Below are 16,818 nucleotides of genomic sequence, written 5' to 3' on the forward strand. Positions count from 1 at the left end.
ATTTTAAAGCTTAAACAGGAAAACGATGTTTCCCCACCGTATACACACGTGACTAAGTACACGTATGAGGGGGTTAGAGGCTGGAGGCTGAGGCTCTGGCAGATGCACCTGCTCCTCTCTGTGTGTGTGTGTGTGTGTGTGTGTGTGTGTGTGTGTTTGTGATAAATCAATGAGCTCTACAGCTGGACACCTGAGTCTGTGGTGCCTCTCAGGGTTCTAGCACTGCTGGATATGATCAAATAATTAATGTTATTAATCTTTTGTAATTTGCTTAAATTGCTCAAGTGAAATGTGTTACAGATTATAAGGTGGACTTCAAGGGTAAAAATCACTCCTTCAAAAGTGACCAAATTTTTTTTCTGACCATTATTCTTTTCTCTGACACTTTTGTTAACAATTAAACAGGCTGTTGCTACTGTACTGTACAAGCCTTCAATATGTAAATGACCAGTGTCTTTAACTGGTATGTTAATGAGCTCATGGTTATGATGTCACATGACGATAATGATCCATGATAATTAAATTAAAAAAAACTATTTCAAAGAGGAATGTGGTCAACCTAACTGATAAAGTCAGATGACCATTGCTCATCTCGTTTTAAAGGTCTCATCCGCAATATCAAGAACTGACAGCTAGTGATGTCTGTCTAACCTATAACAATAAGACTACTAGACCAAAAAAAATGTAATGAATATGAAGGCAAGGGTTAGGACTAGGGTTATTGATAGTTAAGGGATAAGGGTTGCAAAAAAAGAAAAGAAAAGAAAAAAAAACATTAAGCATGGCTAAAATAATGCATTGCAATGACATTGTGACCAACTGGTCAATAGAATTATTAATGTTTCTTGGTACTAATTAAATAATAAAAGAATTTGCTCATGAATATAACTTGATGACAATGCTATTTGAGACTGCACATTGCTTCGAACTTGAGATATGATATATGATAGAAAGAAATTTAATTAAGCACTAAGAATACCAACATTCATTTCGAGATTAAAAGAGATGACAATGACAGCCTTGAATGTCAGCGGAGACCATGTCAACTAGATGAGCCCCAGAGACAGATCCCCTGAGAAGACCTTGTCAACTAGATGGCCATCGGGACAAGACCACTGGAACCAGACCTCTGCACAATCTGACCTGTGTTGCAGCATGGCATTTTAACCACACCATGCTGTTAATTTCTGGTAATATTGTCGGCTTGATTACACAGACACTCTTGGAACAGAGCTGAAATGGATGATGAAATTACTGAATCATCAATAAAACTGACCTTAATTTAAAAAAAAAATGTTACTGTCCTCTTGCATTATTGACAAAATATTTTCCTGTTTGAAACTGTAAAGCTAATTTGACAAAATCTGTTGTGTATAAAGCGCTTTATAAATGAAGGTGACTTGACAACGATAAATTTCAAAACTCAAAATCTGTCATATAATGACATTCGTTATAAAAAATTAAATAAATAATATTATTAAAAAGTTGTATCTTTTTTAAGTAACCAAATTTAGTTCCACTAGTTTTTATTTAGTCACCAGAATGTTACTGTATCCTAATTTGCACAATCCTACTGAATGCTGGAATTCATAGAGGCAAAAGAAAGGATGCAACTAAAACTGGCACTGCAGCATAAATCTGTGACCCACAAAGTGCCTTATCGGTTATCTATACGCTTTATTTCCAACAAATCTTCCCCATGATTGTTTAAGTGACAAGAGCCTTGGTGACTAAAAAAAGGAAGTGAAGGAAGACAGAAAAAGGAGGAGAAATATGCGCCAGCCCTCATTTCAGCCCGGACACTTTCCTCCTTCCTTCTGTCTCTCAAACACTGCTCTCCTGCCCACTTCCTTGGAAACTTTATCACATACCCTTCCACCAGCTTCGCCAGAACTTCCCACTGCAATTTGTTATAAAAACTTTTCAGTTGGCCCACACGTGGTCTGGTTTTTAAAGAGCTTCAGCCCCTTTCTCACGTGGTTTGTGGGCTATTGAGTCGTCACAGGCCCACTGAATGATGGCCGAAAAATAAGGCACTGCAGACAATGCTTGGTCTTGATTAATTCAGTTCTTTCAGGAGCCTGCACCGTCGTCCGGGCAGCTTCGTACAATTGCTGCTTTGATGCATCGGGTAATGTGCTTGCTTGCTCGCTCGCTCTCGCAACATTTTGAAATTTCCCTCTAAACAGAGCTCAACATCTATAAAAAATGAACATGTGGTTGCAAATCCGTATAAATATGACAAGAACACAACTGACCTGATCGGCCATGCAAGCTGCGCTGCTGTTGGATTCCGACATGATTCGATAGTGTCCGGTAGTTCTCTCGTCTCAACTCTTGAGTTCTTCATTCACACCTCACCGCTCGCTTCCGCAAAGAGAGGGGGGGGGGGGGGGGAACAGCCTCCTTTCGGCCAAGCTTGATTAATGCCTGAATTATTTTCACCTCATTTCATCTGATGGAGTTCTGCTTCCTCTCCGCCTCTTTCAATCATTCGGCATGGAAGTTCCCCCTCCACCACTGCCACTTTCTCGCACTCTCTCTCTCTCTTTCTCCCTCCCTTTCTGTTTCTCTCTCTCACTCCCTCATCCTTACCTCCTCCGCTGTACGTACTGCAAGTTGGGGAGAGTGCACCCCTCCTCTTCTGTATCCCCCATTCTGCAAAACAGACCTCTACCTCCACAATGAATGGAGTCATTGTCATTCCAGCACTTTGGCTGCATACTGAGTACAAGGAGCTGCTAGCTTAGCTGCCTGGAGTCACAGGAGCTGCCAAGCTTTTCAGCGGCTGGCCCGCACGATGAAAGACAAAAGTAAGGAGAGGTCCACTTCCATGGGGTGCGCTACTCTCCCTGTCTCTGCATTTCTTCCACTTGTTCTCGAGGCAGCTGCACCCAGACCACCAACGCTTCCATTCAGTGACACTTGACTCTCAAATCCTCATCCCTAGACATTGCCAATTCTCCTGTAAGGTCCTGCAAGAGGCCAGAGGAGGGATATACCCTTCTGTTCGTCTGTCGGTCATACCCTAGCCTCGTAGTTCATCCACTCGCTGCAGGTTACAAGGTTTTCTCAACTATAAACAGGCAAAAATCAATAGCGAAGACATGGCAGAACGTGAAAAGCTGCATTACAATTCACACAACAACAAAAAAGTGTCCTACAGACAAAAGAAAGCTCTCAGTGGCAGCTCTTGGCGATGGACCCAACTGAGCATCCTGTTATTGGTGTTAAAAGTTGACAGGCTTCTGGCACTCCGCCTAATGAGCATTTGAAAGAGGTGTATAATGGTGGCGATGCATTTAATTAGCAAACTTCAAGAAGATGGCATCAACATTTCTAACCACTACACAACATTGCATGGACCACACATAACTGAACACAGTACTAATTAGAGCTATGCAATATGAAAAAAAAACTATCACGATTTCTTTGATCAATTTAGTGATTTCGATTTTAATTACGATTTTGACACACATAGACATGCTTTACAGTCATAAATGCATTCAGTATGAATTTGTAAAATATTTCCAAAAGAAAAGCCAATTAGAGCTTTATCAAATTTTTATTACATGTTTCTAAAAACAGACATAAGTCAAAATAATCACTAGGTAAAGGTGTGACAAAATGTCTAGACATATGGCAAAAATAAATAAATAAATAAATCTTTTAAAAAAAATAAAAAATTCCATGCATTGGTCATAGAGCTCATTGTAGCGGTGCCTCAGGTGTTGAAATATATTTGTTGCGCCAGGTTCACACGTACTCCGTCCGCAGTGCGTATACAGTATGTGTATGCGGTGCAGAAGCCGAGTGCATTATTGTAACGTGAAAGCATATTAAAATAATGCGCGAGCGCGAATCTCTCCACTCGCATGCAGATTTCCTTTGCTCTGTCACAAAACCAGACACGCGTGCTCAGATACACGCTGCTCTCGTGCCGGAGAGAGTGCGTACACTTAAAACGTGTCTCCTCTAGTTCAAACTGTGTTCTGTGCACTCACAACTCTCTCTATGCTCATGTGCTAGATATATTTTCTTTTCGCACCTTTCTATTTCTAACCTTTTCTGTTCACATATTTCGCATCTTTTACCGCGTGCAGTGTGAACACTGATACGTTAACATGGGCTCGAAAAAAAATACACATCACAGACAGAGTGTGTGAACGTGGAGTTACATAGGCATAGCCTATGCCCAGTCTGTTCTGTTCTCACGCTCCATTTAGGCGCGCTGCATTCTGATTGGTTCGGATAGCAAATTGAGCTATAAAGCGATTTAGAAATCGTGCACGCTCAAATTGTGATTTTATGATGATTTTGATTAATCGCACAGCCCTGGTACTACATTTACATTTACATTTAATCATTTAGCAGACGCTTTTATCCAAAGCGACTTACAAATGAGAACAATAGAAGCAGTCAGGTCAACAAGAGAACAACAACAGTATACAAGTGCCATGACAAGTCTCAGTTAGTCTAGTATAGAACGCATAGGCAGGTTTTTTTTTTTTTTTTTTATTTTTTTTTTTTTTACTAATGATTTAAGAGTACTAATGATTTAAGAGTTAAGAGTCAAATAAACAAATGGTTATTTTCTCATATGTTCAGCCCATACTCTAGTCCTCAAGGTATATTTCTAATTTTGAATACATACTATTCATTAGCCCCAATTAAATGGGGACAAATATGCAGTTAAAGGGGTCATATGATGTGATTTAAAAATGTCCTTCCTCTTCGGAGTGTTACAAACTGTTTGTGAATAGATAAGATCCCTAAAGTTGCAAAGACTAAAGTCTCAAACCCAAAGAGATATTCTTTTTAAAAGTTCAGACTCGTCCACGCCCTCCTCAAACACAAATGGCTCTTTTGTAATGGGTTTTATTGTTTTTGTCTTGTCAAGTCGGTGTTCTGACCAGGACACGCATCACAGTTTGTTAAGGGCCGTAACATTTCCGTCACATGCTTGAGGTATTCAGCCAATAACTATGCGCTAGATAGCTGGCCAATCAGCTTTCTCGACCGATGAGCTTTGTAAAAAACTCAGAAAGGCGGTGCATAGAGGAGAAACAAAAAATATTGTACAGTATTTTACCCTAAACTACATAAATATATTGCATACACCAAATACACAACATAATGTTCTTTTTAGCAACAACATGTGATCCCTTTAATCCAAAATTGGTCTATACATCCAAAACACAGAATTTTTTGGATGTGTACAAGTATTATTTTTCACTATATATTTTTGGGAACATGTGGGTAAATAATAACACTGAATTTAACTCCAGAAATCACAACATTTAGACTAGTCAGGTGTTCAGCACTGATGAAGTCAAGAACCAACCAATGTAGTACGTTCTCCTCAAGCAGTGTAACCATGCGTAGTTCAGCACATCAGGCTAATGTTCCACTAATGGTTCACAACCAAAAAGTGGGCAAATTATGTCATGATTTTAAGTATATATATATCGTTCTATAATTTAAAATATAACTTATTTTGTGTGCTTTATTACTTTAAAATAAATGGCAATTGGTTATACATTTTGTTATATAATTGCAAATGGCATTTATACATTAAGCATGGGATAAGAGCCACTGTATAACTGCGTAAATATAATTCAAAGGTAATTGTATGCCTATAAACAATAAACAGAATAAATATAAATGTATGAAACTAGTAGTTTACCTATCAAATCCTACCCTAGATAAACAAAAAACTATTCAAGAATAGATTCAGAAATACAGAGTTTATTATGCCTGTGAGGTCCTGATGGTACTTGCCAAGCTGAGCTTAAACTACATCTGCTCTGCTTGTTTGACCCTTTGGGAACAGACAGCATCACAAAGAGATGAGCATCTCTTTACACTTAACTAAACTAAGTTCTTACACAACATAACATAACATAACATAACATATACTGCAAAAAGGTCACTAGCGGTTAACATATAGATGCTTTAGAGTGAAGATGGTCTTGTGAGAGATTTAAGTTTAAATCTGTCTTGTGTCATATCATGATTATACTTCTTAGTACTTCTGTCTCAGAACAAAATGGCAAAAAAGCAGGTTTCATAAACATATCTATGATAATGACCTCAGATTACATCAGAAATCAATTTGCAAATTTGAGAGTGTCCTCTCAATGAATACATGAATGTGATGCTTATTTTCCACTTGAGTTCCAATGACTACAAGCAATTGGTTGAGACTTTGTGTATGTATTTGTGACACCTAACCTTTCACACAAACACAAACACACACATATAAATGCACATAGCTCCGGGCAGCTCCTTGTGTCTGAGCCACGAGCCCGGCTGTAAGGGAATCTGACACATGCGGTCATTAGAGACTCCTCAGGGGCCCTAGCCAACCCCTATTAGTTAAGCAGCAGCACTTAGCTTCGCCTCCCTTCACAAAAACACTCACTTCTAATGAGGATATGTACACTCTGCTATTTGCGCTGCCCAATATCAATAGCATAATAGCGAGTGATGAGAACAAGAGAAGGGCTGTGGCATTGAAATGGAATAAACACAACAAAACAAAACTCATTAGACAGATCCTAAACAAGTGCACACATGTGGGAGTAAGGGAATAAGATCTCCTAATTAGATACTTAGCGCTCATTAAAGAACTTACATTTCATAATATGAAACAATTCCATCCCCACAAACCTAATCATAACTATTTATATAGCATTTTTCTCTTCATATTATTTATTTAGCTAAAATTTGTTTGTGTGTGTTTACTGAGCTACACTTTGATGACAAAATTGTCTCCATAAATGTACTATATTTTAAGTATACTAACATTCCCATTCATTTTTTTTCTATAACTTTATACATAGTAAGGTTTAATAAAACATTTATATTATTTAATCATGTGTTTGATAATCAAATATGTTTAGCATTTAAACAAACTGCATGACATTTTGCACACACATTTCATTCAGAACTATTAAAACTATTTTTTTTTGTGATTTTATAGTGATTTACATTTTTGGAATATACAGAATACCATTTAATATGCAATAATATTTTAATAAAACATTATAAAATCATTTAAATCATTGTTTTTATTTTATTATAGGGGGGTAGACTGCACAACATTTTGCACATGCATTTTATTTAAAACTATTTACAGTAAAGCAGCTCTAAAAAAATTCCTCAAGTTCCTTTGAGTTCACATTGAAGAAAAAGCGGGATTTTGAGCTTAGTAACTACAATTATAGGCTCACCTCTACTTAGGACCCCTACTTAGCACTTGCAATCTGTGAGTCAGTAAACCCAGTTCTTAAATATTAGGCTACCAGCACAACAATTGTTGTAACTTTATGTGATTTGAGTAAAGATACAGACTTCCTATTAGATAAATAATTCTTGAGGAACATCCCGACTCTTTTTCATATAATGAAAGTGAAAGGAAAATGGGTTCCAAGGTCTAAAACTACGAAAAGCACCACTAAACATTTTAGTCATTGATATGTAACAGGTCATATAGACTTTTACTTTCATTGTGCCTTTTTGTTATTATAATTTACTTTCACAATATGGAAAAGAGTGTCCAAGACATTCTTAGGAGGAATTTTTTTTTTTACTACACTGAGAATGAAGAAGGCGATTTCAATTCAGAGACCCATGGGTCATGAGGACCTCATACAAGTGTTAATTCAGAAGCCTCTACAGTGTAACCTGAAAACAGGAAAGCAACACAAGTGGTTTCCAGATTCACCAGGGAGCTTCAGTAAGTGTGGTTTCCAGCAAGAACCCTTAAGCAGGTGTTTTCTATTCAGGGCACGTTTGTTCTATTGACAAGCTGAACAAGAGGGCCTCAGTGTAGGCTAAAATACTACTGCTGACTAAAAAACGTCACTTTTTCAAACTTAGTGCAGGCTTTGATGAGCCGTCTCCTTCCGGAGCTCTCTTTTGCCCCATTTACAATCTAGAGTGGTATGGCCAACACACAAAAACAACCCTGAGCAAACACACACACAAAACAGAGGACCACGGTTTTAGACAATCAACTCACATGATTTTCACCCCCTTCACATGACAGCAAACAGCCTGAAAGACTGAATGGTTGACATACAACTCTAGTAAAAGACTGAAAGTGGAAACGATATTCGAGACATGATCTTATTTAGCTTTCAGAAAGACTTAAGGAAAGTTTACCTAAAAATAGTAATTCTGTCATCATTTACCCATCCTCATGTTATCCTAAAATAAGATATCAATGGCCACCAAAACCGTTTCTTAAAATATCTTCTTGTGTTCCACAAAATAATACAGGTTTGAAGTGCCATGATGGTGAGTAAATGATGAAAGAATCCACATTTTTGTGTGAACTATCTATCCTTTAATATATACTGTACAGCAAACTAAGGAACCCTTCTCCATAATAATAAATACGCGATCAGTTACACAACTTTTGGTTGGCAATGGTCTTTAGCAACCTTGCTAAACACTAGACAAATTCAAAACAAAAACTGAAAACTAAACTGCACCCGCACACACATATACCAGAGGAGAGCGAGACCGTGCACATCAACGCACTTCATCGGGAAATCGTCGGCAGCGCTGCATAGGATTTGTTCGAGAATGTCTCCAAATACGTGCGTTTTTGGATGTGAGGGAAAGTTTACCGTGTTCAGCTTCCCAAAGAACTCAGCGTTACATGAACAGTGAATGCAGTTTGTTTTTCCGGGGCAGCAACGGATGTAGCAAGTGCCTTTGTGTGTTCTCGTCATTTCAGTGACAAATGTTTTATAAACAAGGCCAAGGTTGACACTGGATTTGCAAATCATTTGCTATTAAAACATGGAGCGATCCCTGTGATAAAAGACCCCATTCATGTAAGTACAATTGCATCAGCACATAAGTGGAAATCAGCACATGAGTGAATATATGTTAATGGAAACAACACGAAACATCAGTATTATAGCTCCGTCCACGGCACGCCTCCAGGAGCTCAGCTTTTTCCAGAGAGAATCGGAAAGCTGTATTTTTCTTTTATAAATATGATACAATTAAAGACTTTTTGGATATATGAAGGATGCAGTACTACACTATAGGTACTCAAGATTAACATGAGATTAGGTGAAACTGTGTATGTTATGTACCCTTTAACAAACTAAGAAATACCCCAAAATGTAGAACCCAACTTACAAAAAGAGAAGATGCTGACAGCATTAACCTGGTGTTCAAGACCTAAAGTTGTCTTAACACACTGATAGAAAGAGAGAAAACTCAAAAATCTGACCCAGGTCTACTTGAAATTTCACTGATCAATTAAAAGCAATCAAATGTATGTATGTACAATAGCTTAAGGTAATTGCCTTCTTATAATTAAATAATTAAAATAAATGAGTGTTTTCTTCACCAGTTTCCATTATGTCATAATGAATTCAATTTATTTTATTTTCTTTTCAAGCTTAGATTTTTTGTTTTGTTTCTAGCCAAAATATCTAAATATTAATAAACCAAGAAGGATATTCTAGACAAGTCAAAAAATTCAGAAAAAAACAAGTCAAAATTAAGTGAGTTTTTGCTTAAAACAAGCTAAATAATCTGCCAGCGGGGTAAACAAAATAATCTTGTTTTCTGTTTGAAATGAGATTATTTTTCTTACCCCATTGGCAGATTATTTTGTCTAGAAAATCCTTCTTGATTTAAGAATTTTTTCAAATTTTGGCTGGAAACACGACAAAAATTCTTAGTTTAAAAAGCATTTTTTACAGTGTATCATTACAAATCAATTTAATATGCTCTCACTATGTATTACACTTCAGCTTTGATCAGGATGATGCTAAAAGGGGTCTCTTTTTGTTTGGAAGGAAATCCTTAATTTGTACAGCAGGAAGTAACGCAGTGAATCTTAATCTGAGGCAGTGTTTGGGCAGACACTATATAGGGAAGTCTGGCAGGACCATTGTAGAGGGCAACAGAGAGACATATTTATGGACCTTCGCCTGAAAATGACTTCCTGCCCCGTTCCTTTGGCATGTGTGTGTTTGTGTGCTTATAGGGCAGAGAGAGAATCTGTGACGTACACCTGGACCAAACGACTTTTGGGACACCGAAGAGTAATTTCCATCGCTTGGATTAACTTGAAGCCCCCCCACACACGCACCCACACACACAACTCCCCCCATAATTTGGCTGGAAGGGCCCCAGCTGCTAATTCTTTATAAATAGCGTGTAGCTCAGACCTCCTCCGGGGAGAATGGGGCTCAGTGGAATGGCTTGGGCACAAATCGGGCTGGAAAAAGCACAAAACATACATATTTTGACAAACATATGGGACCATAGCTGAGGATGAACTTGAGGTACATGTGACTTTGACTCGCCTCACGTGGATTCAACAATCGGCCAATTAGAAAAGTGACAACAGGAATGTGAAACTGTGGTTGAGAAAAAAAGAGAAGCAGAAAAGTTTATTTTATAAGCTGATAATGTTGGGAATGGCTTATAATGGGGCCATCTATGTTTTGACAAACAGTTGAAAATCTGAGTTTACACAATTTCCGTGGGGTGGAGGTCTTTTTTCTTAGTAAACAAAAAAACTAGTATAAAAAGCACCAGAGGAGGCTCTCTGACATTCAAGTGAGGCTTTCTGTCAGGAGTAATTAAGAGGCACGCAGTGAGGTCCATTTACTCACACACAGAGGTCACATTACAGAACGTTACATATGTCATTGTCATTATTAGCTATTTCAAACAGCACAAAAAGAGATTGTTATGACACTTTATATCTACCTAGTTCACATTAGCAGGTCAAAAAACACACAGGTCTTCAAAACTCTTTTTGAACTTGGACTACTAGAACACTCTGATTCCGGTGTCAAATTCTGTGCGTTTCAAATTGTGTTTTCTCTGAATTTATTATAGATTTCCTGGCACGAACTGGTCAAAACAAAAGCGAGGGCTGTGTTAACTGTGATCTTTCAACATGGAAAGCTTCAAAATGATATAATAGGTCAAAGGGCTGTTTCTGTGGAGAAACCCTGAGAACATCAGACCCCCCCTCATCCCATGCCTTTTTTTCCCATTCACAACGCCACGGGGGGAGCAGGTCGGGTTCAAGCGCAACAAATTACCTAAATATGGGCTGAAAAGGCTTTGAGGGACTTCAACCGTTAAAAAAAATAATATTAAAGATTTAGGAAGTCAGGTGGGTGGAACTCAATGTTAAACTACAGTCCATAATTTCAGCTAGCGAGGAGAAAAAGTGGCTCTTTCTTGGTCAGTATTTGTGTTTAGCCTGGGTAGAATAGGCGTACCTCCACATATAAAGGCGAGAGGAAGAAACACAGAAAAACGCAATTTTCAGCCTGAGTGGTTTCTTCAAATGAAATCTAAAGGCTGAGGCTCAATGGGCCCTTTTAGCAGAGGGGAGCGTTTTTTAAAGGAATCGCAGCAGTGAACGTGTTTGGCATTTGGTGGCCCTTGTCCTCCAATTGTGCATACTCCACGGTGGCTGCCTTCTCTGTGGGCTCGGTACACTCCACAGACAGTCTGGGCCTCAAACATAGACAGAAATCATGTTTGACTTTCCCTTTGCTCAACCACATCTGTTCCCCAAGCCCCTGAAGGCACTACGGTTGCACAGCTACAAAGATGTGTACGCTGTAATTAATGTGAATGAGTGACAGTTGAATATGTTCCTTACATAAGTTCTGCTGACCTAGACATGGCCTTGAACTTGATGCCCATCACCTATTAATGAGACTTTGGATTATTAACGAAATAATAATTTTCACTAAAGCTTAGGTTGTTCCTAAACTGTATAACTCTCTACAGCTTTTGAGTAAAGTCTCAGTATTTTTTTATTTATATATACAATGGAGGTCAGTGTGCTCTAATGTTGTTGGGTTCCAAAAGAAAAAGTCATAAAGGTTTGGAACAACATGAGTAAATGATGACAATTTTCATTATTGAGTATACAACATAATCCCTTTACATTATGTTATTTATACCACCATGTTCTGGCTAAAATCTAATGCAGTGTCGGAAACAGTCTTTCTATTTATGTCTAATTTATATTGCAGAAATGGCAAGAGTAGCATGCTAGTGTTAAAGATTTAGATTTACCTTTTTACCCATTATACATGCATTTGCTATGTATTTTTGTGCTCATTAACACTACTGCATCATAAGCTTAGCAGAGCAACGACATGTATTAGAACACAGAACTTTTTTTTTCAATTTTAAATGTAAGTTAGCAGTTCCATTTAAGCTGATTTAGAATGTTATGTGACAGTGAAACAGCTCACTAGGGTTCTAAATGTAATTAACTGTTGCTCATTTTGTTTAATGCTAATTAATTGGCCTGTGCTTTGAAATGTTTGAGAGCCCAAAAAGCAAAAGTGAAAACGTGCAGCAGTAGCCCAGCAACCTGAGGGACAACAGGGATCGAAAATTTGTTTCCGTTAAATTTCTTGGGAAAGGGTGTAGAGCTGCCAATGGGACAGAAGAAGCAGTGAGTACGGCAAAGGATCATCACAGCTCCATCAACAGTTCCTCCGCAACTGCTTCTGAATGTCTGACAGCTCCAGCATTAATTCCTCTCATGTCATTCTACTCGTCTATAATTATGTTTTGGGTTACCAAAGCGCTAACATTTTTACTGTCACTGTCAGAGGGTAACAATGGGCTTTACGCTGTCAATATCTTATTGTCAACACGTCAGGATATCCTTAAAGCAGAACAGCTTCTGTCAGAAGCAAAGCTTCATGCCTTTTGACAGTACACAAAAACCATCTATCATGATACTTCCACTCTGTCAGATATTGTACATTAAGCAAAACTATTTGTGTCCAATGATGTGCAATCTGTAAAAGTCATTTAAAGTGATGTCAGTCAAAATCTTCTTTCCCTTCCAGAGAGCAAACCAAACCTCTGTACTCCCCATAACATTGGGGACCACACATTTATGCCATTGACCACCAAAAGCACATCTCACCACAAAAATAAAGGTGGAGGTAAGGTGCTGAAAAAGTCTAAAAGGCAGAATATTAATGCTACTCTCTATGGTGGTGGGGGGGGGGGGGGGGGGCTTAAAGCAATCTGGCATTAGGACGACATCAAATACAACATAAAAATCTGCAACCTTTGAAAAATCAAATTAAATTAAGATTTTTAAGATTAACTTAAAGTGACAAAGAAAATCATATCCGATGAAAAATAATGGCAATTAATGAATAAATGAGATTTAAACATCAAATCAGATGTATTCCATCTGCAAGATGCTCATTAGAGCTGCACGATTTATCGTTAAAAGCTCGCGATCTCGATTCAGACACCCTCTCTATCTCATTTGTAAAGGACAACGATTCCCCGAGTCTATTAAACCTTTGACAAAGTCTTACCGGATCATTCAAATCTGTGTTCAAACTTCTGCTGACACAGAGAGAGCATGTTTGGTAAAGAAACATCTTCACAAACTGTCTTTTCAACTACACAGTATTATTTCTGTCTTACAATCATTAATATTATCACAGAAATACTGGGATAAAGTTTATAGTTCAGATATAAACATTGATGTCTATATGGCAGCGATCAAAATATAACAAACCCCTTTTGAAAGTACTGCGCTTCAAATAACGTTTGTATGGATTGCATTGTTTCACCACTAGGTAGCGACAAGTGACTTAAAAATGTATTTGTCAATGAATGAATTTTTCATTCAAGAGAATCGTTCAAAAACGCTGATTCATCCAGTAATGAAACAAGTGAAGTAGGGTTATGAGTGAGTCGTTGACAACTGTCAACTTTTTCATCATTCTAATATAAAAATGGGGGTTTGAAATATTATATAATACACTACCAGACAAAAGTTTTTGAACCATAAGATGTGTAATGTTTTTAAAGAAGTCTCTTCTGCTCACCAAACCTGCATTTATTTGATCCAAAGTACAGCAAAAACAGTAAAAATTTTAAATTACATTTTTACAATTTAAAATAACTGCTTTCTACTTGAATGTATTTTAAAATGTAATTTATTCATGTGATGCAAAGTTGAATTGTCAGCATCATTACTCCAGTCTTCAGTGTAGAAATCATCCTAATATTCTGATTTGCTATTAAAAAATTTTTTATTATTATTATTATTATTACATTGAAAACAGATAAGTAGTTTTTATTCAGGTGTCTTTGAGAGAAAGTTCAGAAGAACAAAATGTATGTGAAATAGAAATATTTTATTATAAATGTCTTTGTCACACTTGATCAATTTAAAGAATCCTTGCAAAATAAAAAATATTAGTTTATATACTTGTGATAATGATAACAGTAATAATAATAATAAAGATTTTGCTTTAGCAGCAAATCATCATATTAGAATGATTTCTGAAGGATCATGTGACACTGAAGACTGGAGTAGTGATGCTGAAAATACAACTTTGACCACAGAAATAAATTACATTTTAAAATATATTCCAATAGAAAGCAGTTTTTTTATTTGTAAAAATGTATCACAACATTACTACTTTTGCTGTATTTTGGATAAAATGAATGTAGGCTCTGCAGAATAGAATTATAAAAATAAAAACAATCTTACCTTTCAAAGACTTTTGGACTGATAGGGTATATAAAAATGTTTAATAATTCATTCAGATTAATTAGACACTTTTAATTAGACTGCAGCAATAACATTTTTGACACACATTATTTTATTTAGTTCAGAATCGTAGGACACATATTAGACCAAAAACATTGTGATTCTCAATTTATCCAGAATCGTGCAGCCCTAATGCTCATTCACAAAGACGAAATACACATGTTTAGACGTACAAAATGTACAGGACACAGTACAAGGCTAAAAGTACAAGACAATACAGTTAGAAGGACAAAGAGATACACAGGACAGGCACCATAATATTACAACCACTGTAACCAATCACACGAGGGGAGGATAAAGGTGGGGATGCACCACAAAGGTTTATTTACTATAGGACCCCTGCAACAGTTTTCCTTAGCTTTACAGCCTATTTACAACATATTCCTCATATGGACTTCCATATCCATTCTACATAACCATGATTCTGAAAGGCTTTTGGGACAGAATTTAGGAGGGATTATGTTGTAAATAGTCCAATTATGGAATATTGTAATCCTTAATTCTGATATAATTCAATTTAAAATTATACCAGAATGTTCTGTCATAATTTTCATTTTATGTAATCAAGTGACACAGCGCTTAAAAATATAAAAAATAAGATTGGTTAAAATAAGAGAACAGCTCAGAACTAAAAAACACACTACCCAGTTACAGTTACACAAGACAATTCCAGCACATTCCAGCAATTCCACACAAACCACTGACACTTCAGACAAACATGTCAGCCTCCACAAAAATTGCAATTAGAAACATTAAAAATAACAATGATATAACTTAAAGTAAAAACCAATGTAGTAAATGTAGCTATAATCACATCCAAAGTCATAAATCAATGAATTTATTTGATTCTTTCTTTTGCAAAACATTAAGTATTATGTCAGGGTTGACACATCTATTTAGAAGACGTCATACATCCTTGATTGTCACTCTTGCATTGTGGTATTGCAACTACTACGCAACTGTCACGTCAAACACTTTAGATCAGTTCCCACTGCCAGATGTGTGTCCTCTCAGCACAGCAATGGTTAATAAAGTCATCAAGGTTTGGAAACACAAGACATACACAGTTTTAAATTCCATGTTTAAATTACTTCCACAATTATGTGGAAAAATTTCTTATTTTATTTAAATCCATTAATGAAGCAGTGGATTATAAGACATTTCTTACAACACAAAATAGCCGTGAGGGTTGATAAAATGACAAAACATTGTTTCTATTCCTCCTATTTCCTTATTTCATTGTTATATTCCTCCTATTTCCTTATATTCTCCTAATCATTAGTTAAAGATATCTATGAGCTGTCAGGGTATTCCATACTACCCCTGAGAGTCATTCTTATGAATGCAGTAAGTAGAAAATAGGAAAATAGAAGTAGGTCTAATAATTTCTTTTAGATCAGCTCTTTGAAACAATTAAGTTTTTTAGAACTGTGGCCTGATCCAAAATGCTTTGACCTGCTTGAGTTCTAACTTTTAATCAGACAATAAAAAATGCCAGGTCATGTTACTAAGAAATACACATAATACAAGATTAAAATAACTTTCAAACATATCTAATCTAAAAATATAGCTGTGAAAACCTGGGCATGGAGAAAAAGGAAACATTTCTATAAAAGTTACAAAATGCATGCCTGCTGGGAGACTCACCAATATGCCAGAAAATTGTTTATCCGCCATGCTTTTGAAGCTCTCTTCAGCGTGGGTCCCCTTTCCGGAAGGATGCCCGTCCTGGACTGTCTCTGTACTCTCTGGAACCTCGTCTTGAGTTGCTGGGGTATGTGTCTTAGTTTCTGCTGCACACTGCTTCTCCCTCAATCGTTTCCTCTCTCCACTAGTTGCAACGTTGGTCTGAGGTGGCGTCTCTGCTTTGTGCTAATTCTGCGTTAATCCAGGAACTTTTCTATGCTGTGAAAGGAACATGTGACAGGGAAAAGGAGGGAGGAAGTGGGGGGAAAGCAGCTATTAGCCCCAAAACGTGTTGTTTTCTCTCTAAATCACAATCATTTCATAACTGCTGATTTCACTGTCCATGTGCTGGCTGGGAGTGTGGCTTGAGTTTATGATGGACTTTAAAGTCTGATATTATGATTATTCAGAGAAGTGATGTAGAGGAAGCTTAAATTTTAAACTAAGATGAGAAGACTTAGTATTTTCAGCAAATAGCTAAAACAAAGGGTTACAGTACAGATGGGTACAGAACATAT

The 16,818-nt window shown here is 37.0% G+C and overlaps 1 protein-coding gene across 2 annotated transcripts in view; it reads right to left on the bottom strand.

The window, feature by feature from the left end:
* LOC132154812 (sodium- and chloride-dependent glycine transporter 1-like) overlaps nt 1–16,818 on the bottom strand; it is a 43,022-nt gene that overhangs the window by 21,301 nt on the left and 4,903 nt on the right. The window contains exon 2 of one of the 2 annotated variants that reach the window (XM_059563483.1): nt 16,262–16,519. In XM_059563483.1, coding sequence (XP_059419466.1) covers nt 16,262–16,291 — 30 coding nt within the window. In that variant the 5' untranslated portion in view covers nt 16,292–16,519. Of the gene's footprint in view, nt 1–2,258; nt 2,530–16,261; nt 16,520–16,818 lie in introns of those variants that run through there. The other variant, XM_059563482.1, reaches the window with a different exon arrangement.

This window comes from Carassius carassius, chromosome 12 (genome assembly GCF_963082965.1).
Source record: "Carassius carassius chromosome 12, fCarCar2.1, whole genome shotgun sequence".
NCBI lineage: Eukaryota > Metazoa > Chordata > Actinopteri > Cypriniformes > Cyprinidae > Carassius > Carassius carassius.